Source organism: Thalassophryne amazonica, chromosome 1 (assembly GCF_902500255.1).
Source record: "Thalassophryne amazonica chromosome 1, fThaAma1.1, whole genome shotgun sequence".
Taxonomy (NCBI): domain Eukaryota; kingdom Metazoa; phylum Chordata; class Actinopteri; order Batrachoidiformes; family Batrachoididae; genus Thalassophryne; species Thalassophryne amazonica.
In genome coordinates, this window is record NC_047103.1 from 136,678,143 (window position 1) to 136,703,554 (window position 25,412).

A 25,412-nucleotide genomic window follows, 5' to 3' on the forward strand; every position below is an offset into this window, starting at 1 on the left:
GCTATTATAATATAGATTCACATGCATGCTTCTGCTTTTGTATGTACACACGGTTTTAGTTATGTTTGCAGTTTTACATGAGGTCCAATGATGCTGAACAATTTTGCACAGTACTACAACTCTGTCAGACACATAATCCAAATTCTGGACATTATCATGATCTTTGCAGTTTTTAGTGTGGTTTTAGGATTTGGACACAGATGTACAAACAGCTGCTACATGGGAAAGAAACAGGACTTCAGATATGGACAAACAGGAGCTTTCACAATAACATCTCTCTCACAAACTGGCTGATGTGCAGTAGGAGGGACATGTGTAAAGATCCTAAATAATGCTGACATCTACAGTGTGCTATTTTACAGCAAACAGACACTAAACAGTGCAGCAGCAGTTTGGTGGGGTCACTCACAGTGCACACAGCTGGGGTGAAGTATTTCCAGCACAGTATGAAGACAGTCATGGGTCTGTCGCCAGTCATGTCCTTGATGTTAGCGCTGAACCGCTCGGCTCCTGTGGGCACAACAGGAACAAGTTAACTGTGTGGTTCACATCAACACAGAGGAAAATAACTGAGAAAGAACAGCTGTATCACAGCTTCAGAATAGAAACTTAGTTTATACTGTGTAGCAGCAGTAAGATCATTCTCGTACTATTCAAAATAGTATACAAAGAATGAATGTTTATGAGTTCAATGGTACGAATATTTCATGAGGTGAAAGTTGGAATGTACCATTACCAAAATTGCCCATGCCATGGGCACTAACACACCCCCATACCATCACAGATGCTGGCTTTTGAACTTTGTACTGGTAACAATCTGGATGGTTTTCTCCTCTTTTGTCCAGAGGACACGACGTACAAATGAGTTCAGACCCAGAGGAGGCGACGTTTCTGGATGATGTTGATGTATGGCTTTCACTTTGCATGGAGTTGTAACTTGCACTTGTAGATATAGCAACGAACTGTGTTAACTGACAATGGTTTTCTGAAGTGTTCCTGAGCCCACGCGGTAAGATCTTTTACACAATGATGTCAGTTTTTAATGCAATTCCTGAGAGATTGAAGGTCACGGGCATTCATTGTTGGTTTTTGGCCTTACCGCTTACGTGTAGAAAGTTCTCCAGATTCTCTGAATCTTCTGATTATATTATTCACTGTAGATGATGGAATCCCTAAATTCGTTGCAATTGTACGTTGAGAAACATTGTTCTTAAACTGTTGGACTATTTTTTTCATGCAGTTGTTCACAAAGTGGTGATCCTCGCCCCATCATTGCTTGTGAATGGCTGAGCCTTTTGGGGATGCTCCTTTTATTCCAAATCATGACACTCACGTGTTTCCAATTAGGTGTTCTTTGAGCATTCATCAACTTTCCCAGTCTTTTGTTGCCCCGTCCCAACTTTTTTGAAATGTGTTGTAGGCATCCATTTCAAAATGAGCAAATATTTTCACAAAAACAACAAAGTCTATCAGTTTGAGCATTAAATATATTGTCTTTGTGGTGTATTCAACTGAATATAGGTTGAAGAGGATTTGCAAATCATTGTATTCTGTTTTTATTTACATTTTACACAATGTCCCAACTTCATTGGAATTGGGGTTGTAGGAGAAGCAGTAATTTATTCACAGTTGAAATGAAACAACCTATTCATATCACTTTCAAGCCGTGGGAACACATCAGAACATTTTGACAAATGGAAATTATTCAGTAAAGTATCACACTTTTTCCCTACCTGTGTAAGTGTTGATAAGTCGAGGCAAGTGTTTGCGTTATGGTGGCAACACATTTTTGATTGTGCTCTACATATAACTTGGTTACTGGAGGCAGTGCGCTCACAAACACATTCAAGATTTAGGTCCAGCGTATGTGCATCCAATATGGAAGCGACACCTGGGAGTGTTGATGAATTACTGAGCTGATAAGGTTCTGAACATGACCTAATTTTAACAAGTTTACAGAGATCACAAAGATCATTGAACAATCATGTTGCAACTTGTTCACAATTTTGTCCCAGAATTTGCATCCGAAGTGTTGATGAGTTATTGCAGCAACAAGCTTTGGACCATAACCTACTTTTAACTGCACCATAACGTGAAGCACAAAAGAGTCTACAATTCCCTATCGATGGTGGACCCAGATTAGTTTATGCAGAAGAAGTTATTTATCCAAGGTAACCAACCTAATCTCACGGCAAGTCGTGATTCAGCAGCACGAAATATACATTAATCTACTGGTTTGTGATGTGACGAAAAGCGCCTCATTTTTGTCACAGCAGCACAAATTCATTCTAATTCATTCCGTGATGGCTGCACAAAATTAAAAGTGAGGCGGGGGGGTCGGGGGTGGTTATGGTTAGGGTGGGGGGAAAGAGTAAGATTAGGTTATGGTTAAGGTTAGGGTCGGGGTAGGAGTAGAGTTAGGAATAGTGAAACCCCATCATGAAAATTTGACTAATTTCGTCACTGGGCTGAGGTAACAGACACTGAGCTTGACTGGGAATCAAACATAGGTTTATATATTAGTTCCAAACTCATCCAAGATTTGGGTCCAGAGTGCATGTATATCTGGTATGAAACCGATATCCGGATGTATTGGAGTTATTTCAGCGCTATATATTCTCACTGCCAACTCACATTTTTACACTTGGTCAGTACCCCTTTTTGTCATAACATGACAAGTTAGGGATCCCAGCTGCATTATTTAGTGACAAGTGGGGAGAATCGTTTTGACAGTTGTGTCATTTCTCTCTGGCATGGAATCAGGGAACATTTGTCTTTGTTTTGGTTATGGTTAACATGATGGTTATGGTCAAGGTTATGGTTAGGGTTAGCATTTACTCAAGTGTCACACAGTGATGCAATCTTACTAATCACCTTAGGGTGCTGACGTTGCACAAGGAGAGTCAGACAAATTAACATGACACTAGATATAGCCACATAGAGATACATGAGATATAGCCTCATGTTGGCGTAAATGATATTACAACATGAAGCAATCTGAGGTAACAAAAATGGGCAAAGAGAGGACTTGTGAGCTTGACAGAAAAACGTGTCAGCATCACTTAATAACTCTGGTCCCCTCTCCTCTTGGGGTATGATGAGGCATTTAGTAGGCTGATGTCATTGAATAGGTGGCTTGTGCAGTTTTGTAGACAGCAAGGCTTTAGTTTTTCTGGTCCTCGTTGTGTGCATGTTCATGGGTGGCACCTGGACTCCGGTCAAGAGTGGGTCGAATGGCACTCGCATGCTATTTGCTGTCATTCAGCCGCTGGTGTGAAGGCTGCCTCGACTGCGCCATTCGGCCAGGGTTCGATGTGGCCGATGATTATGTGCAGCCCCTTGGCCGCTACAAGATGTGTCCGACCTGAATTCGACATGCCATGCGAATGTTGTGAGCATGATCATGGGGTAGTGTGACCTCATCTTGCCCGTCATTCGAATGAGCTTCCAGCGTGAGCGACGTGAATGAAGAGTGCATGTGCTGTGTCCGAATGGTTGTGGGGACTGCTATACGAGGTGATAGGTGGCTCCGATTTTTCACAAATGGTACTTGAATCCTCCTTCGTTCGCCATTCGGCCTCAATCATGTTATGTGTGAAGGGGCCACAACTCTAACCTTGTTGACATGAAATATGGGGTTCCACATGGGTCCATCTTAGGTCTCTCGCTATATCCTCCCTTTTTATATCACCCCTTGGGCATAAACTGCAGCGTTATAGGAGTACTTTTAATTGCTATGCTGAAGACACAGGGTTGTACATGCAAATAATTGCTGGTAATCTCATACACATAAAGATTTTAGAGCAGGGGTGGGCAATCATGTTCCTTGAAGGGCCGAGACACTGCAGGATTTCCTTGCAACCAATCACTTCAGCAAGTGATTTCATTAACGATCAGGTGTCACAGCAGGTGATTTCATTGATGATCGGGTCTTTATGTTCAGGGGAGACGCTCATCAGTGTCCCACCCTCTGAGGTTACTGTTTGCAAGCAAAACCTGCAGTGTTTTGGACCTTGTTGCCCACCCTTGCTTTTGAGGATTGTGTTGCGAAAAGGTGGCTGTCCACCTTACTTTTAAACTCAGACAAGACCAAAATGATGGTCCTTGGTCCAGTGAGACATGAACATCAGTTTGACCAGATAACGCTTAACTTAGGCTCATGTATCATACATCCCAGTGTAGCGGAGATCTGTGAATGTTGGTAGAATTAATTAAATAAGAGTATTAATTATTTTCTCCAAGAGGGCTGTTGTTTCAATTGAAATGACTGTTGTTTTCACTTCTGACTTGAAATTCCTGGTCTCCAACCAAAAATATCTCACAAAAACTTCCTCCAGCTGCACTGTCCAGGGTCCCGAAGTTAGAGTTCTTCAATATCCCTGAAACTCTACTTTTCAGTGAAATGCCGGACAGTCAAAATTATAGGACATTTTAATTGCCAAGCGTCAAAAAGATAAGCTTCCCAGACCTGCCAGGATATCTACTTAGGATAAGAAGACCATAAACTAAGCCTTGTTAACCAGTTTATCCTACAGGTCTCAGTTTGAAGCACACAACCACCTTATGTCACAAAGAACATTATTTTATCTACATATGAAAGTTCTAATGTCCTCCATGCTATGTTTAATCAGAAAAACGCTTTGCATACTCGTATATTCCATTTAACCTGATATGTGTTCCCATTATAACATGGTATGTTAAATGTGATTCTTGAATTATTTATACTTTGCTATGGTGAATTATTTAGTTTTAATCAATGGTTTGTAAAATTTAGTCCAGAAAACGCTCATGTGTGGTAGTTTAAGAAAACCTAAGAACAACATGTATGTCAATATATTTAATGTCTTTAAACATGTTAACTCCTCTGATTTTACATATGTGAAATTACATACACCAAGTGGGTGGAGTTTATTATGTGGGGTCCCCTTTAAAAGTTTCAGAACTGACCCCCTTCACTGTCTTCCCTTCTTTTGGCTCTTCTCTTCTGCCCTCTTCTCCTCTTATCTGCTCTTCTGACAAGAGCTTAATTTTGTTTTTTGGCTAACAAGGCCCCAAGCCGCCAAGCCTCATGTAACTAAAGCTACCATGTGACTCTTTGTTCATGCTTTGTTTCATGACTTTTGGTAACTTTTGATAACAATCTGCCAGCCTGGTAACCCTTTTTAAGGCTTGTCAAGATTTTCACTTTCATAAGATAACTTCCTAGCGTAGCTTTTCAGAATAACAATGAATTTGCAGAAAAGTGTCTTTTATCCTTTTATGTAACTTTACAATGTCGCTTTCAAAACTTAACTTTTCCTAAATTCACAAGGACTTTTAATCTGGTTCCACAAAATTTTGGAGCCACAAGAAGCATTTAAGCACTCAAAATGCAAATAAACTGTTCATTTTCCTTGTATATTTGTATGCCTGCTGTTTTTTTGTTTTTTTTCTTCAATGTGTTCAAGTGGAAACAGTGTTGGTCAATCTTATCGTAAAAGTTATGATTTCAGATTTGAGACTGATTAATGATTTGAGACTGATTAAAGTAGACCTGCATTGAAATAAATGTGGTCAGATTTCAGAAAGAAATAGCTGATATGTATTTATAAGACCCTTGTGAATGCAGTAAAGTAAATCTGTAAGCCCAAATTTGTAATTCAGTGGAGAAATCTTTGTTTAAAAATGACAAATTTGCAGCTAAACTTTAGCCCTCTATGAAAACAGTTTGTACAGACGTATCATTTCCATGACGTCAGGGACAAGACGACGTGCTCCCGCCTTCAGTCCGATCCCGCATTGAAATTGATTTTATCTGTTAGTAATGTTACTTATACACGTCCTGGTTTCAACATCCAAAAGTAATGTAATGCAATGAATGTGAGATACAGATCTGTGTGCTCAGATCAGCAACGACATCAACAGCGGGCGCCGTTCTTCCTCTCCTGCTCTCTGCCTCCGCTGCGCTTATTGAGTCTGCAGGCTCATTAACGAGCTCGTTAACCACCACTGCCCGTGTCTGCTTTGTAGCCGGTGTTGTGCCAGATTCAGCGCACAATACCGGCATCACCTCTCTGTCTACTGAATGGAGCTGCAGCACACTTGGCACAAGTCCTGAGATTACGCTCGCTGTTTTAATGCGAAGCGGCTGGTACACCTGTTGCTGCAAGGACAGACTTCTTGCGGCAAAATCCACAGCACCGCACGTCTCGGCAATTGAAGCCCCAGAGCTCCATGGATGCTGAGAGAGGTTTATATATTTTTAATGACTGGGATTCTTTGCGGGTCTCGCCTCCATATCCCGCGATGGTACCGGAGGCGAAAGACAGTAGATTTTCATTGTGACACCACTCAATCAAACGGGCATATGAAAAAGTCCCCCAAAATAAGGACGCGTTTAACTCTGATAAACGCTGCGTTGTCTGTTTTGATGGAAAGCACTGATGATGCGCGACTAGGGTGTAGCACTGATCCCCCACTAATCTTATCAGGAGACCAGCTTTTAACAATATCGAAATCAGGCAGCCTCGTAATGTAATAGGAAGGCTCCAAAACTCAGTTGAAAAAGCTTTAACACACGCCAAGGCCGGGGACTTTATCCAAATGGAAATTCATGGGGATTCCGTCTACAACGACGCTGCTTTGATCACCTCATACAATGATGGAGCCGATGTGACGGCCTTCCAAAATTTGCTAGAATGATTGATCCAATCGAATTCCAATGTTTAATCTGACGGCTCTCTGGAATTAGTGGTCCAAGTCATCCACAACCAGATCGGATCAGGGAAGCGTAAAATAGATGATCTCCTGCATCACAAGGTTATAAAGAAAAAATCCGGATGCCTTAATATCGTGTATAATCCCGAGAACAGTTTATGTTTTGTGATAAACCTCGTCCAGTTATTGAATCCTCATCTGACCATGCAGGAATCAGAGGAGCGAGGACACGCATTACAAATTAGCGTGGAGTTAACAGCTGCTATGTCAGTATCTTTAGATCAGGTGGCAAAATTTGAAAGCGCTCTGGGCTGCAAAATTGTGGTGTTCTTCAGACCTGAAGGGAGAGAAAGCTGGCAAAATTCCAAACAGGAATGCCGATGCAGCAGAAAACAGTTTTTGTTTTTCTGTTTAAAAATCACTATTATGGGGTCACAAATCTTAAACAATTTTTGGGGGTGAAATATGTATGTGATTTTTGCTACGAGGGCTATAACAGCCCTGGTTCTCATAATTGTCCGTCTTATTGTAAAATTTGTGAATCCTCGCAGTGTTACCAAAAAAAAAAAAAAACCCGTATTTTTCAGTGATTGTAACAAGTCGTGTTGCTTGCCCAAACTCATTTGTGCCTAAACTAAATTCAGTCATGGGTTTAAGATTCAAAATGGCACTCAAAATGGCCACTAATAGAACCTTATCATTGAATCTCTGTGATATTTAAATTGTTTATATGTTGTTTAAAGGTGTTTTAGTGAAAAACCCTATTTTGGCGGCAATCTTGGACGCCATCTTGGATAACTGGCTTGAGGCCAGGTTTTATTTTTGGGAACATTCTGATTGTTTTTTTTTTGGGGGGGGGGGGGGGGGTCATCTAAGGAACCTAAAAAAGTTGGTTTAGTTTAGTCCTGGGGGGGGGTGCAAAGGTAGTGGTCATAGCTCCCCTAGTATCTCATGACCTTCCCATGCCTTTAACGTATCATACTACAAGGAGAACAGATCTCAGCCTCACATATTCTAAAATCTGGCTCTGTTAGTGGAGCTCAATGCTATGTGCTGGCAATTACCTTCATATTCTCTCTGCTACCCTGTTGATTTACTGCGGGTGAACTCATACCTTTGGTGCAGTTATTTCCGGACGACTGATTCTGTTGTTTTTTTACTATTTTGTACTTTGCCCAGAGAAGACGCTTTTGACATAGTCTCTGGTTCAGGAGTGACTTCACACTAGGAATGTGACATTTGTATCCCATTTCCTGGGCATGTCTATGTGTGCTGGCTCTTGATGCACTGACTCCAGTCTCTATCCACTCTTTGTGAAGCTGCACCACATTCTTGAATTTGCTTTGCCTGACTATCTTCTCAAGGCTGTGGTCATCCCTGCTACAACACTCTTCCCTTCTAATCAACTTTACATTGATCTAACACTCTATGAACAGCCAGCCCTTTCAGCAATGACTTTCTGTGGCTTACCTTCCTTACTGCTTACTGCCAAGCCAACAGTCTTCCCTGTGATTATGGTTGTGTATACTGAACCAGAATGAGAGATTAATGGGTTTTATACTGCAGAAATAGTGACTTGAAATCAAATATTCCATTACAACTCCAATTCCAATTAATTTGGGACGTTGTGTAAATACACCATAAAGACAAGATATTTAATGTTCAAACTGCTAGACTTTTTTGTTTTTGTGCAAATATTTGCTCATTTTGAAATGGATGCCTGCAACACATTTCAAAAAAGCTGAGACATTGGTATGTTTACCACTGTGTTACATCACCGTTCCTTCTAACAACACTCAATAAGCATTTGGGAACTAAGGACACTAATTGTTGATGCTTTGTAGGTGGAATTTTACTACGAAGCCACGCTGTTGTAACACGTGCAGAATGTGGCTTGGCATTGTCTTGCTGAAATAAGCAGGGACGTCCCTGAAAAAGACGTTGCTTGGATGGCAGCATGTGTTGCTCCAAAACCTGGATGTACCTTTCAGCACTGATGGTGAGATCACAGATGTGTAAGTTGCCCATGCCATGGGCACTAGCACACCCCCATACCATCACAGATGCTGGCTTTTGAACTTTGAGCTGGTAACAATCTGGATGGTCGTTTTCCTCTTTTGTCCGGAGGACACAACGTCCATGATTTCCAAAAACAATTTGAAATGTGGACTCATCAGACCACAGCACACTTTTCCACTTTGCGTCTGTCCATTTCAAATCAGCTTGGGCCCAGAAAAGGCAATGGCGTTTCTCGGTGTTGTTGATGTATGGCTTTCACTTTGCATAGTAGAGTTTTAAACTTGCACTTGTAGATGTAGCGACTAACTTACAGTGTTTTTTTGACGTGTTCTTGGGCCCACGTGGTAAGGTCCTTTACACAACGATGCTGGTTTTTAATATAGTGCCACCTGAGGGAATGAAGGTCATGGGCATTCAATGTTGGTTTTCAGCCTTGCCGCTTATGTGCAGAACGTTCTCCAGATTCTCTGACTCTTCTGATTATATTATGGACTGTAGATAATGGAATCCCTAAATTCCTTGCAACTGAAAGTTGAGAAACATTGTTATTAAACTGTTGGAGTATTTTTCACACAGTTGTTCACAAAGTAGTGATCCTCGCCCCATCTTTGCTTGTGAATGGCTGATTTTTGGGGATGCTCCTTTTATCCCCAATCATGACACTCACCTGTTTCCAATTAACCTGTTCACCTGTGGAATGTTCCAAACAGGTGTTCTTTGAGCATTCATCAACTTTCGCAGTCTTTTGTCCCAACTATTTTGAAACGTTTTGCAGGCATCCATTTCAAAATGAGCAAATATTTGCACAAAAACAATAAAGTTTATCAGTTTGAACATTAAATATCTTGTCTTTGTGGTGTATTCAATTGAATATAGTTTGATGAGGATTTGCAAATCATTGTATTGTTTTTATTTACATTTTACACAACATTCCAACTTCATTGGAATTGGGGTTGTAGTTTCAGATACAATTTTTCTATTTTGTGTGTTGTAGGCCATAATTCTAAAAATAAAATTCAAAAATCCTTTAAATATTTTGTTTATATGTAATTAGTTTTTTCAAGTTTTCATGTTCTGAAATATGAGATCTGTTAGAAAAATATCCGACCTTTTTATTTTTTTCAAAAACCATATGGATTTGAATCACGTGTGATTGCATCAGCCAAGCTTGAACCTTCGTTCGCATGCGTGAGTTTTTTCACGCCTGTCGGTTGCGTTATTTGCCGCGCGTCGCGATGGAGCTGCATGGCGCAAAGCAACGCCGTGATGAAGCCTTCCAGGACATGTTGGGGCAGGTCCAGCTCATGCACAATCACAATCAGATAATCACACGACTGAAAAGCAACCGACAGCCGTCTGAAATCCACCTTTAAGCCGTCCTGTGAGACCAACACCGAGGTGGTTTTGTCCCGCGTAATGAACAGTTCCGTGGCGCGTCCCTCCGCTCCTCTTTCCATGACAAAAACTCCTGTAACAGTGGAATGTGCCGTTCATTTCTAAACTGGACGCTGTCTTGATCCGGTATGTCGTCTGACTAGCACAGGAATTGTGAAAAGAGTGGACATCAGCATTTTTTCGGCACATTGAGACAGACATGCGGAGGAATTCCGCGCGTCGCGGTGGAGCTGCATGGCGCAAAGCAACACCGTGATGAAGCCTTCCAGGACATGTTGGGGCAGGTCCAGCTCATGCACAATCACAATCGGATAATCACACGACTGAAAAGCAACCGGAATCCATCTGAAATCCACCTTTAAGCTGTCCTGTGAGACCAACACCGAGGTGGTTTTATCCCGCGTAATGAACGGCTCCGTGGCGCATTCCTCCGCTTTTCTTTCCATGAAAAAAAACTCCTGTAACGGTGGAATGTACCGAAAAAGTGCTGATGTCCACATCTTCAGCCTTTTGTGAAAGTCAGACGAGGTCCCGGATCAACAAAGCCTTCACGTTGGAAATGATCTGGTTGTTCCAGCGGGGTGTCAGCCTGTCGATGGGGGCTGGGAGTGCACCGCGCTCTCAGCAGTTGTGGGCGGTCTTTAAACCATCTGGATCACTCCTTAATCTGTGTAATCCCCATAAAATCGTCCATGAAAGCCATATTAATTTTCCGAACGGTGTCCACCTGGAGGTCTCTCACAGTTTCTGAAAAAATTCTGATGGAAAAAAAGCTCAAATCATTCTGCCATTTCCTGACAATGAAAATCCGCCGAGGGGGTGGACCACTCCTCACTCAAAGCCTGCTCACAGGTGAATGATGCAACCGACAGGCATGGAAAAACTCACGCATGCGCACAAAGGTTCAAGCTTGGCTGATGCAATCACACGTGATTCAAATCCATATGGTTTTTGAAAAAATAAAAACGTCGGATACTTTTCTAACAGACCTCGTACATGACAAAAATATTGAACTTTTTCAAGATAATCAATTTTTTTTAGATGCACCTGTATGTTGTTTTGTTTTTACTTTAAGACATATTTTTGATAGGTGTGACATACTTCAGAAAATACAGTAATACAATTTTAATCCAAACTACGTACTTCACAAACGCTGAAGAGGTCCACTATGAGCTTCCTTCATACGAAGGCATGTATTGCGTATAGCATAGTGTATAGTTCTAATGCATGAGTGAACTGAACACAAGAGATGCATGGAGTACTACATGGTTGATATAAAATTGGCAAACACTACACAGAATTTTGCCGTCATATCCAAGATAGACACCAATATGTGACAGTGCCACATGCTGATGGCATATGGTCCTACTCTCATCAGAGAAGGCCCATATGTACACTGGCAGTGTTAATTTAACACTGGTGATTTTACTGTGTGCTGGAAAATACTGTTTATAAACACTGTTGAAACCTCCTGACACAGGAGTAGCGTTATGTATTGAGGATGTAGAAATACTGCAGAAGCATTGAGGTGTCTTACTCTACACTATATATGCTGACACATGTTGCCACCTGACGTATTTTGCCCTATATACATAATGTCATATGCGACTCCTGTATGAACAAGGCCAGAAAGAACAAAACTTTCAGGTCCCTGAAGCCAAAACAGAGGAGGAGAGCAAAGAAGGAGGTGGGATTCAAACCATAGACCCAGCCGATGGCCAGAGACTGGAAGATAGAGAGTAGCATCAGGCTGGCTCCACTGCAGGAGAAATGATCATAGATCTGAAAGACATACAGACCGCCCTGCACACAAGACAGAGAGAACAGCATTATTTTTCATCACAAAGTCCAAAGAGGTTTGGGAATCATGTGTACTTTCATACGAAAACAAACCAAAAACACAGCCACAAATCCAACATGACATACCGGTGTGACCATGACCAGGCCTACAAGGAAGCAGACAAGGCAGATAAACAGCAGCAGCAGCTCTCTGCGGTGACCTCGTCTGATCAACTGTGGGTACAAGTCTGTCACACACGTCATCAGGGCCTCCAGACTCACAAACTGCAGAAGAGAGCAGAGGGTCGACCGGGTTATCATGATTGTGCAGGTGTGCTGGAATCTTGCTCACATGGTTTGTTAATATGTGAGTAGTTGGAGGATAAATTTAATTTGTAATTTGTATTGTAAATTATCAACCACTGTTTACTTCTGAGTCCAAACCCAGCATGATGATCATGAGGAAGAAGCAGACAGCCCAGAGTTGAGGTAAAGGCATCATGGCTACAGCTCTGGGGTAGGCGATGAAGGCAAGGCCAGGCCCTGTGAGGAAACACAACACCATAGAAAGTGTTACCACCTCAACAAAATGATTATCAGGTCGACAGTTCAGACCAACCCAGGCTCTGATTGAGACTGATTCCGAGTTCTGCCGCAGTTCGGAATAAGAAGCAACATTCTGAAAAGAAAAACAAGAATCACTTTGAGGCTGCATCTGCAGTATTTTAAAGCTACAGTGTGTAGAATTTAGGAGTAGGGATGGGTATTGATAAGATTTTATCGATATCGATGCCATTATCGATTCTGCTTATCGATCCGAATCCTTATCGATACCTCGTGAATTTTGTACTAAAAGTAGGCTTTACAGGTTTTCTATGTATTTCCTTGAGTCTTAAAGTAAATAAATATGAAATTGGTCACTGTATCCTTGATCTGTGGACATAAATAAAAATAAACAAAACTGTGTTTCGCTTTGAAGTTATTAATTCAGACTGGACTCTATCGTTCTATCTTGACTTGTCAGAGAGCCGCGCAACGTTTGGAGCTGTGTGAACAGAACGGAGGACGATTCTCGTTTCTTTCTCGCAACAAGACAGGAGTCCCAGTTAGTAACTTTAATCCGCACAAAAGTGAATTACAACTCATATTCAGGGATGAAAGTGGTGAAAAACAAAAAAAGCTGAAACCAAAAATTACCGCCCAACACCACGTGCACGAAAATGTTTCAATTCTAGAAGCTCTGAAATGCAATCTGGGACTATTCCAGACGATAAACTGGAGTGAGTGCTGAATCCATTTAGGCGAGAAAAAAAAAAATACAACTTTCCTTATTCAAATTCATTCCAGTAGTATTCTGCTCTTACTACGATGCAGCAGTTTTCTAGTTTGGCAGATAGTTCTGGAGGAAATCACTAAAGAAATTAACAAACTGAAAATATGGTTTGACCAAAACAAACTGTCAAACTTAAATAAGACAGGGATGAAATGGAGGTGTGAGAGTCACTAGGTGTTCACAGGAAACATTTATTTCTGTATGTATGTATTTATTTATTTATATATGTTCATTGTTAGTTCCTATTATATATTTTCTGTTGTGTTTCTATTCAGGTTATTTTTGTCTCTTTCTCTAAAATTGTATATAATAATCATTAGATTATTAATATATAAGCAAAAATAAATTTAAAGAATGTTACAATTTGAAAACAAATGCACCCGAACGTGACGACGGCTGCAATTGCTAAATGCTAACTTTTAACACTGAAAATGCCATAGACATGCTAACGCGTTAGCATCGCTCCCATTTTTATGTTATAAAATACATCTATCAACTGTTTCAGAAGACCATAACAGGTTGGTTTAACATAGAAAAGGTAAATAATACTCACAGACGTATGCTCTTTAGGGTTTTAGCGGGGGAAAATTAAGCGAAAGAAATAAATAAATGAAGCAATCGATCGAAGCATTGCTTCAATCTGCGAACCACTGCTTCGATTGGTTCAAGGTTCAAAGCAAAGCCGCGCTGCAGAAAAGTTGATAAAGGACCCGCTGCAGGGTCTGTAATCAATGTAGAGAAATGATCATTTTCCTGACAAACACCCGCCAAAACAACGGCCACTCTGAAGGACCGATAACAGAATCATTAAGCACAAAGCTTATTGATGTCGGTGGATCGAATCATTTCTTAACGATACCCGAAAGTTCTCGATACCCATCCCTATTTAGGAGGCTTTCATATCTACATAGGAGCAGGTTTCCATTGCTCCTCTACCTTAATACAACATGGAGCAAAAGGGACATACATACTCAAGCTTTTGCATTTCTCTGTGCAGCCAGAAGACATGAAAAATAAGAAGAACCAGTGGTAACTCTCAAGATACCGTCTAATGGTTGCTCGTGCTGGTGAACAGGTTTCAGAACCCTCATTTTGTGAAATGGAGGATCAAACTTGTTCCTTAACAGACGAGAAGGCAAGGGAGACTGAATCCCACACGCCAAAGAATCAAAAACATCAAGGAAAAGAATCTGCAACATCACCACCAGATGACACTATATCCTGCTCATTGTAGTTTTAAAGGATAACATCCATAAGTCCCCCTTCACACATAGTGCAAAGTTTGGTTGAATTGCGCATTAAGTGAGCATCAAGCAGGAATCATATGCAAAACCTGTAAAATCGCATTTGCATCCAACTCCTGGATTGGTCATGAGTGTGCTGCACCCAGTAACAGGTGCAGTGCCCGTAGGAAGTTCGTACTCCTATAAAAAATTGGGAGCTCAGGTATATATATTTCACAGACGGTCATATCAGGCAGTGTTTGAAGTTGGGACGTACAAAGAGCTGTACTTACTCTTACATAGTTTTAACAGACAAAGTGGACATTTGTTAAGACATGGTTGACACTGAGATACAATGAGACATGCAAACGTTGGCAGTTCCAGGGATTTTTTTCTGCAGGTGCTATGGGGGAGCTTGGTATTTTTATGAGGATGCTATGGGCTCATGTGTTGCGACGGCTCTCTGCTACACCTATGTCACATTCAGGGGCATGCATACCCACATTCTGATCTGCAACAGTCACTAATGACATTCAGAATGACCAAAATCACACAGACAAACCTAGGCTACTGTTCAACACAAATATTCACAGGCCTACACATGTAGCCTATTGCCTCAGGAGAAAAAATGCTAAAGGCAGGCAGAGAGAAAATCTTTCTCCTGCCATTGATGTCTTCATAATAGCACAATGTTCCTATTGTTGTGGTTAAGAGCAAAAACATCAATGATTTGGTTCCTGCCCAGGGGCTGTGTTCTCTGAGGATTAATTGCCAGGAGTAACACCGGGTCACTGGTTTGTCTGTGCCTACTGATGTTCCTCAGGTAGTTCTTTAGGCCTCACAGACTTCACTTCTTTCCAATTCCACTCATGGATATTTGGGCAAGCAAAAACTGAACCATTTCAGCAACTTGAAACTACACTCACTGCAGTATGATGTCATCATTGATGCTGGTAAAACTCGTCCATGCCTTTTGTCTCCTCTAGGCTTGACTACTGTAACTCCCTGCGCTTTGGGATCTCTGGTAAAAAATCTTCAAAGGCTTCAATACATTTTAAACAGTGCCACTAGAATTCTGATGAGATTACGTAAACAGGAGCACATTACACCTATACTCCATAACCTTCACTGGGTGCGAGTATTGTAGGAGGGTCCAGTAGTATACCCCCCCCCCCCCGGAAAATTGCTTAGAAATTTGCTAAAAAAAACCACACACACACACACACACACACACACACACACACAGAACAGCTCCCCTATGCTGGTTAAATCACAGCATGGGGGCCCCAAATCACATCATGGGGAATCCAAATCACAGCATAGCCCCCTATGCTCAACTGCGCTGATGAGAATCCTGAGATAGTGAGGACTTTCCAGGCATGTGAGATGCGAATAAATAAAAATGCTTAAAATGGCGGGGAGTCAAGAGGGCTGTTGTTGGGGGGTCAGAAGATGAAGGTTTTTAGCCATGCTAATGCTCCCCAGAAGCATTTACTGAAAATGAAGTGTGAAGGACCTAAATGAGATGGTGAAGACTTTCCATGCATGTGAGATGCAAATAAAGAAAAATGCTTAAAGTGGAAGGGGGTTAAGATGGCTGTAGTTGCGGGGGGTCTGGTGGGTGAAACCTCTCTGTACATGATCCAGCATGCAATTGACTCTGCGCTGAAGACCCCGACTACTGGAACAAGCCAACGGGATGCCTGCATTTTACCTAGTTACGGCAGATACGTGGCTACTTTGCTACTTGTGTGGTTGCTACCCTGGATCTGGGGCTGTTCCATGGTCTGGATGTGTGGCATTAGTGCAAGCTCCCAGGCCTGACATCTTTCATTTTAGTAGCTGACTTTATGAAGATGAGAGGTTGGGATGGGGGTTGGTGTTGACTAAACAGCATCAACAGCATGTTGAAATTTTACATGAATAGAGACTCAGAATGAAGGTCTCTGTCTCTGACTTCAAAAAAAGAAACCACTACTTAACAATTTACATTTAATCCAAGCAATAAAATCATCTGTAGTTATACCCAAACAAGATCTGATCTCTGCTGCTGAGAACAACATTCTTAAAGGTATTGCTAACTGAGTGTCACCTGAATGGGCCACAGTGGCGATGTCCACGCCCTGTTCCTCAGCCATGAAGCCCAACACGGAGAAGATGGCAAAACCCGCCACAAAACTAGTGCTGCTGTTCAGGAGGCACAGCAAGAAGGAGTCCCTGCAAGGAAACACTGATTTAAAAAAAAGAGGACTGCAAAACAATAGGACAGAACTGAAGCAGCGCATGACAAATACATTCTTCGTATCACTGGAATGACTTTTGTTGTTGTTGTTGTCATATCTGGCCTGTGAATGTGTGCAAGATGATGGGAAACAAGTCAGTAAAGGCTTTTTTAAGGTGGGACTGTGCACATGTGTTTTCTTCCCTTTCCAACCATTCCTTGTGCAGGCCACCTGACTGGGGGGAGCTCCCTTTAATTTCACAGAATACGGACTATCTGCAGTGCAGTGGAACCACACGACACATAGCTGTACCACTGCATTTGTGTGCATTTGCGCATGACAAAGTGCCTCACTTATAACAATCATTGTTGTATTTGTTGTAACTGCCCAGTGCTGTGAGACTCCCCAAACAGATTGTATAAGAGTAAAATATCTGTGTTCCTGCATCCATCCATACCTGCAGACAGAGAGAGAGAGAGAGAGAGAGAGAGAGAGAGAGAGAGAGTGAAAACAAATCAGAAAACAGAATATCACATTCTAACCATGTTGCATAAAACAGTGCAGTCCACTCTAACTACGTTTCAACAGAAATAACTACATCAAGCAACACAAGTTTGGAGCTTAACTGTAATAAGTAGCCCAAAATCTGTTGATGCATTGTGAAAGTGTGTGCACAATAATAACATTTAGATTATTTACGTATTCATCTATTATTTGTTCTATTTGTGTGTATATATTCAACTGAATACACCACAAAGACAAGATATTTATGTTCAAACTGATAAACTTTATTGTAATTGTGCAAATATTTGCTCATTTTGAAATGGATGCCTGCAACACATTTCAAAAAAGCTGGGACAGTGTATGTTTACCACTGTGTTACATCACCTTTCCTTCTAACAACACTCAATAAGCTTTTGGGAACTGAGGACACTAATTGTGAGTGTCATGATTGAGTATAAAAGGAGCCTTCAAGGAGGTAAGATGACGGCCGTGAGGCTTGCCACGGGATGAGCTCTGCTCTTGTGTCTATTCATACTGTCTGTTCTGTCTGTCAGAAAGTCATTTTGTGTGAGACACACCCACTGGGAGATGCTCGCCCTTAGGGACAATCCCTATACAATTGATGAGGCTGTGATGTCCAATTTCCTGCTGAGAAAATAAACAATCCGGTGTATCCGGGTTCCTGGAAGCACAAGCCGGCTAAAAAACAATGCTGGGCTGGTGCACTATGCAGGTTTAGGAAGCAACCATACCGACCACCACTACCAGCCCTGCTCCTCACCAATGTAAGATCATTGAAAAATAAAATGGATGAACTTCTCCTTCTTCTCCAAACCAACATGGATTGACTGCTCTGCTCTCTGCCTCACTGAGACCTAGCTGGACCACACCATGCCTGACCTGGCTGTAACTCCACCCGGCTTCTCGCTACACTGCGCCGACAGGTCAGTCAAGCTATCCACAAAAACCAAAGGTGGCGGCATATGTGTGATGGTGAATGAGTGATGGTGCAATAACAACAGAGAGCTCAAGAGTTACTGCAGTCCTTACCTTGAATATATTGCTGTTAAGTGCAGACCGTACTACGTCCCTAACTATGTCCAACAAGTCACCTGCCCGAGTAGAGGCACTAACATCCTGGACCACTGCTACATCCCGATTAGCGGAGCCTACAGGTCCTTCCCGAGGGGAGGTCGGATCACGCCATGCTCCTGCTCATTCCAAAATACCTGCAGAAACTTAAACCTTACAGCGGAATGTCCAAGTCTGTCCTGTGCTGGTTCAGCGCCTGCATCAATACCTTGAGAGGCTGCTTCGAGTGCACTGAGTGGGACGTATTCAGTGCAGCCGAGTCCAATCTGGACAAGTTGATGGAGACAGTAATGTCATACATCAACTTTTGTGTGGAGATGTGCATCCCCACCTAAACAGTTAAAGTATACAGCAATAACAAGCCATGGTTCACAAAAGAAATTCAATTACTCCGTAAGAAAAAGAACACTGCTTATTTAGAGGGAAATAAAGAACAACACAACAAAGCCAAATACGAAATTAGATCTGCCATAAAAAAGCTAAATCCATTTAGAAGAGTAAATACAATCAAATGACACAAAATCAATCTGGAAAAAAAATAAAGCATGACTAATTATAAAACAAACCCCCTCACCAGACACTGACAGTAGCTTACCAGATTTATTAAATAACTTATGGTAGGTTCGAACAGCAGCCTGTCCCCTCCATTTCTCCCCCATCCCCCCCACCATCACCTCAGTTCTTATTGAGGAGGAGGAGGTCAGAGCCTCTTTTAGCAAAAATAAAAAGAGGAAAGCGGTGGAGCCTGATGGTGTCAGCCCAGCTGTTCTGAAGCACTGTGCAGCCCAGCTAGCCCCAATCTTCACTTTCCTTTTCAATAGCTTCCTCAGTCAGTGCATTGTTCCCAAATGCTTTAAGGACTCCATTATCATTCCGGTACCCAAATCCAATAAAATATTCTGCTTTAACGACTACAGACCAATAGCTCTCACTTTGATTATAATGAAATCATTTGAACACATCATACTCACACACCTGAAAGAAATTACCTCCCCCCTCATGGACAGTCACCAGTTTGCTTACTGGACTAATAGATCTGTTGAAAATGCAATACACCTGGCCATTTATTACATCATGCAACACCTGGAGTCCCCCCACTCCTACGGCCAGATACTTTTCATTGACTTCAACTCTGCTTTTAACACAATGAACCCAGTCAACCTCTTCAATAAACTCATGGACATGGACATTGGCACTACTCTCTCCCACTGGATCCATTACTTCCTGTCATAAAGGACACAGAGAGTTGGTTGGGTAGCTTCCTGTCCTAACCTCTGACCTTCAGCACAGGTGCCCCTCGGGATTGTGTTCTTTATCCTTGGCTTTTCTCCATCTACACAAACTCCCTCACATCCACCCGCACTTCAGTTTCCATTCTTAAATATGCAGATGACACTACAATAATTGGACTCATCACTAACAAAAATGAACATCACTACCGTGAACAGGTCACCCAAGCAGTCACTTGGTGACAAAACAATAACCTACAGCTTAACACATCAAAAACCCAGGAACTCATGACGTCTCACGCTCACCCTCTCACAAAATCCCCATTTTCATTTCTACTCAGCCCATTTCTGTCACTGAGTCATTTAAATTCCTAGGTACACACATCAGTAACACACTCAAATGGAAACTGCATTCAGACCAAATTTACAAAAAAGCTAATAAAAGATTTTTTTTTTTCTCAGACAACTCAAAAAGTTCAAAGTCAGGCTTTTGCTTTTACACCGCCATCATTCAAAGCATTCTCACCTCATCCATAATCGTCTGGTATGGAAATTTGGTCTCCTATTCATGCAAAAAACTACAACGTATAATAGACAAATCATCTAAAATCACAGGCCTAACCTTCCCTTCCACTGACACACTGTACCATAGACCAGTGATTCTCAACCGGGGTGCCGCGGCACCCTAGGGTGCCGTGATTGATCGTCAGGGGTGCCGTGAGTATTTTTCATATTCGCGATTATTTTTCATATTCGCGATTACCGTGAATTATTTATTTTATCCACAAAGCATAAAATGACTCCGAATCTGATGCCAAACGTGCTGCAGCCTCGCTCTCGTCTTAAGGCGGGACAATAACAAGGAGGCTGACGGCCGATTAAAACAGTGCCATCTTCTTCAAAAGCTGTCTAAAATGCGGAGCTGTCGGTGTGTGTGTCTGTGCCTGTGTGTGCACGCGCGCGGAGTTAACAGGCTGCAGACTGCGAGGGAGGGGGTGGGTGAGGGAGGGGAGGGGGTGGGTGAGGGAGATTCCTGAATGCAGGCGACACGTTCAGTGCGCAGCGAGCGCGGAGCAGAGAGAGGATTGTAAACCTGAGTGAACGTTAACAAAACGGAAACATGAAGCTGCCTTTACTTCTCTCTGAACTTTCTCTAAAGGTGTGATTCTGCCGTTACTGTCCTGTTCACACCATGTGCGCGTCGTATGCTGAATTTATGAGATCATGAGATGAAATAAACGGTCAAATATATTTAAAACATATTTAAAAATGAGAATATATGAATGAACTGAGAGCCACAAAAAAAAAACAATGTTCAGACGCACAGATCACAAAAAGCAGGTGAGAACTCTGAACTTTAACAGCTGTTATTTTCCAAAGGTATTTATTTGTTCAATCTTAAGCTTAATATAGTGTTTAAGCACAAAACGTGACTGATGAGGAGAAACAATTTCAGAAATGCAACAGAAACAACCACAAATCAGAAAAAGTTTGGACTGTATGTAAATGAAGATAAAAATAAAAATGTTGCACCATTCCCAGTTTCTCCACTCACAGAAGCCAAACGTTCTTCCAGAGTTGTGTAATTATACTACAATAGTAGAAAAAAAAGAAGGGGAAAAAAGAAAAAAAATAGACAATATATTCATCAATCGCAATTATTTGTCTGACAATTAATCGTCTCCAGAAATTCCTAATCGTGACAGCCCTACTTGAGATCAGAGCGCAAAGTGCTTGAGGATTTTCGAAATGCGATGTTTTCTGTATCGATTTTCTATTGCGATAATTGGGTTTTGCGCAAAACCAGAGGTAATAGCATTATAATATTATTTTGGTTGGTGGTGTGCCGCAGGATTTTGTAAATATAAAAAGGGTGCCGCGGCTCAAAAAAGGTTGATAAACACTGCCATAGACGCATCACACAATGGGCAGTAAAAATCACTTCTGACCCCTCACACTCTGTATATCACCTGTTCACACTGCTGCCTTCTGGAAGATGCTATAGGTCCCTGCCAACGAAATCAGTCAGATTCAAACATTTTTTCCAACAGCTGTACGAACACTAAACCAGTCATTAACTGATGTTTCTATGTGTATTTGTCTATTTATTGTTTGTTTATTGTGTGTTGACACAGAGATGTGAGCATTTCATGCTGTACTGGAAACAAATTCCACCAACTTGTGTGGTCATTAATAAATGAATCTTGATCTTGAATCTTGAATCCCCAAAAGGCACAGCTGTTCACAAGCAAAGATGGGGCGAGGATCACCACTTTGTGAACAACTGCATGAAAAAAAAATAGTCCAACAGTTTAAGAACAATGTTTCTCAACATTCAATTGCAAGGAAGTTAGGGATTCCATCATCTACAGTCCATAATATAATCAGAAGATTCAGAGAATCTGGAGAACTTTTTACACATAATCATCAAGGCGGAAAACCAACACTGAATGTCCGTGACCTTCGATCCTTCAGGTGGCACCGCATTAAGAACTGACATCATTGTGTAAAGGATCTTACTGCGTGGGCTCAGGAACAGAAAACCATTGTCAGTTACACAGTTCATTGCTACATCTACAAGTGCAAGTTAAAACACTACTATGCAAAGCAAAAGCCATACATCAACAACATCCAGAAACTAAAACTCAATATATATATATATATATATATATATATATATAAAATACCAACCATCAAGGACATGTTGTCATTTCAGTTTAAATGAAAAAAGAGAGTCTGACTGTTGGGGTTTGGTTCTAGTATGTGTCTGTTTGTGTAGTCTGTCTCCGAGCTGGCTTGTTTTGTGGGCGCATGTTCCATGTGGTTGAACATATGTGCATGCACTGGTCCTCCCAAGGGCGCATGTTCTGCATAGATCTGTGTGTGTGCAGGATTGTGAATGTGTGTATGTGTTTGTGTCGATTACTGAGGGTGAGTATTTGTGTCTGCATTTACTTCCACATGTTATTCCTCCTGTATAGTTTTCTGTTAGAGTTTAGTTTAGGCTGTGTTTTGTAAATTCTGTTTGATTTTTATGTGCATTACTTTTGACGTTCACCTTTTGATTTGAGTCTTCTGTTCAGTCCGTTGCTTTATTTACACTTTCTCCTTGCTGCTGTACATGGTGTTTTTCTTTGTCTTACTGCCCTCTTGTGGTTATGTTTGGTTTTTTCACATACCCTTAGGAGTTAATCAGTATTCACGTGTTCTGGTGTTGATGTGTGTCACCTCCCACTCTGTAATTAGTTTGGTATTTAGTTTCACAAGTTCAGTTCTTCTCTGCCGGTCAGTAATGTCTGTTTGTCAGTTTGGAACCACGCTCCCCTGTTATAAGTTACATCCTTTCTCTTAGTGTTGATTGTTTTGGATCATCATTTTGAGTGTTTGTTTCACTTTGACTGCCTTGTGAATTTTGGTCACTTTGGATTTTGTTTTTTCCACAAAAGTCTCTTGTTGCATTAACTATTTTAGTTGTCACTTTGGATTTAGTTTTTTTCTATCAAAAACTTTTGTTGCATTAATTGTTTGAGTTGTCACTTTGGATTTTGTTTCTCCACAAAGGACTTTGGTTGCATTAACTATTTTAGTTGTCACTTTGGATTTTTGTTTCTGTAGTGCATGGCCTCGATTCGCCCTAATTAAATAAATACATCAATGCTGTTTCAACAAAAACCTGAGGTTTGGAACTGAAGACAGAGACTGTGTTTCACTCTCAGTTGAGAAATTCCTAAGTCATCTGGTCCATCTGGAGATAAGATGGAGACATCCCCCCATGGGCCAACACTGTTTCACAGCAAAACAGAACTGTAACTTAAAGTTCTTCAAAGGGGAGCCCTTGCCTTTTTATCAGTGAATTTTTGGTCATGGTCGCCGTTTTTCTCTTTTCTGCAAATTTTACGGGCTTCACCGAGAATAAGGTCTGTTAGTACAGCTTTAAGGACCCCTTTAAGGACGCTCAGCGCGCCGCGCTCCAAACTGCGATGACACAGCACAAGCCACCGGACCATTTCTAAACGGATGGCTCTGTGGATACGAGACTGTCGTGTGCTCTTTCTTTGGTTATCACAACAGCTGGACATCAGCCATTTTCCGGCAGATTTCACTTTTAACAAGAGATTTTGTCATGGAAAGCTGCGCGGAGGCTTCGCGCGTAAAGACCGATTCGCTTTGGAAGCGAGACAAAGGAACACCTCTGTTTTGGCATGTCAGAGGACAAGTTTGGACATGTACAGCTCTCCACAATTTCACTGATATTTACTGGACTGGTAAGCATTGAAAGCCGAGATAGACATGTCCAAACTTATACCAAACCTATACTACAATCTTCTCCTGTGATGTCTTATCCTTCTTATGTCTTATTATTTATTATACAACCCCTGGCAAAAATTATGGAATCACTGGCCTCGGATGATGTTCATTCAGTTGTTTAATTTTGTAGAAAAAAAGCAGATCACAGACATGACACAAAACTAAAGTCATTTCAAATGGCAACTTTCTGGCTTTAAGAAACACTATAAGAAATCAAGAAAAAAAGATTGTGACAGTCAGTAACGGTTACTTTTTAGACCAAGCAGAGGAAAAAATATGGAATCACTCAATTCTGAGGAATAAATTATGGAATCACCCTGTAAATTTTCATCCCCCAAACTAACACCTGCATCAAATCAGATCTGCTCGTTGACATTGACCCTATGCCATGACATTGACCCTATGTGTCTTTTTGCAAGGAATGTTTTCACAGTTTTTGCTCTATGGCAAGATGCATTATCATCTTGAAAAATGATTTAATTATCCCCAAACATCCTTTCAATTGTCCAAAATATCAACGTAAACTTGTGCATTTATTGATGATGTAATGACAGCCATCTCCCCAGTGCCTTTACCTGACATGCAGCCCCATATCATCAATGACTGTGGAAATTTACATGTTCTCTTCAGGCAGTCATCTTTATAAATCTCATTGGAACGGCACCAAACAAAAGTTCCAGCATCATCACCTTGCCCAATGCAAATTCGAGATTCATCACTGAATATGACTTTCATCCAGTCATCCACAGTCCACGATTGCTTTTCCTTAGCCCATTGTAACCTTGTTTTTTTCTGTTTAGGTGTTAATGATGGCTTTTGTTTAGCTTTTCTGTATGTAAATCCTATTCCTTTAGGCGGTTTCTTACAGTTCGGTCACAGACGTTGACTCCAGTTTCCTCCCATTCGTTCCTCATTTGTTTTGTTGTGCATTTTTCGATTTTTGAGACTTATTGCATTAAGCTTTCTGTCTTGATGCTTTGATGTCTTCCTTGGTCTACCAGTATGTTTGCCTTTAACAAGCTTCCCATGTTGTTTGTATTTGGTCCAGAGTTTAGACACAGCTGACTGTGAACAACCAACATCTTTTGCAACATTGCGTAATGATTTACCCTCTTTTAAGAGTTTGATAATCCTCTCCTTTGTTTCAATTGACATCTCTCGTGTTGGAGCCATGATTCAGTCCACTTGGTGCAACAGCTCTCCAAGGTGTGATCACTCCTTTTTAGATGCAGACTAACGAGCAGATCTGATATAACGCAGGTGTTAGTTTTGGGGATGAAAATTTACAGGGTGATTCCATAATTTTTTCCTCAGAATTGAGTGATTCCATATTTTTTTCCTCTGCTTGGTGTAAAAAAAGTAACCGTTACTGACTGCCACAATCTTTTTTTCTTGATTTCTTATAGTGTTTCTTAAAGCCAGAAAGTTGCCATTTGAAATGACTTTAGTTTGTGTCATGTCTGTGATCTGCTTTTTTTTTCTACAAAATTAAACAACTGAATGAAACATCCTCCGAGGCCGGTGATTCCATATTTTTGCCAGGGGTTGTATATACTTTTTTCTTGAGCCGCTTTGGTGGGTAGGGAGAGTTCCCATGGGATCAAAAAGCTTC

General features: G+C 41.3%; 1 protein-coding gene across 1 annotated transcript in view; it reads right to left on the reverse strand.

Moving 5' to 3' along the window:
• The window catches only part of LOC117514733 (sodium- and chloride-dependent GABA transporter 2-like), a 254,710-nt gene that overhangs the window by 10,039 nt on the left and 219,259 nt on the right, over positions 1–25,412 (reverse strand). Inside the window, exons 7-12 of the mRNA XM_034175296.1 lie at positions 17,021–17,124; positions 16,538–16,662; positions 12,320–12,432; positions 12,037–12,174; positions 11,811–11,913; positions 410–510 (exon numbers count right to left, since the gene is read on the reverse strand). Coding sequence (XP_034031187.1) covers positions 410–510; positions 11,811–11,913; positions 12,037–12,174; positions 12,320–12,432; positions 16,538–16,662; positions 17,021–17,124 — 684 coding nt within the window. The remainder of the gene's footprint in view (positions 1–409; positions 511–11,810; positions 11,914–12,036; positions 12,175–12,319; positions 12,433–16,537; positions 16,663–17,020; positions 17,125–25,412) is intronic.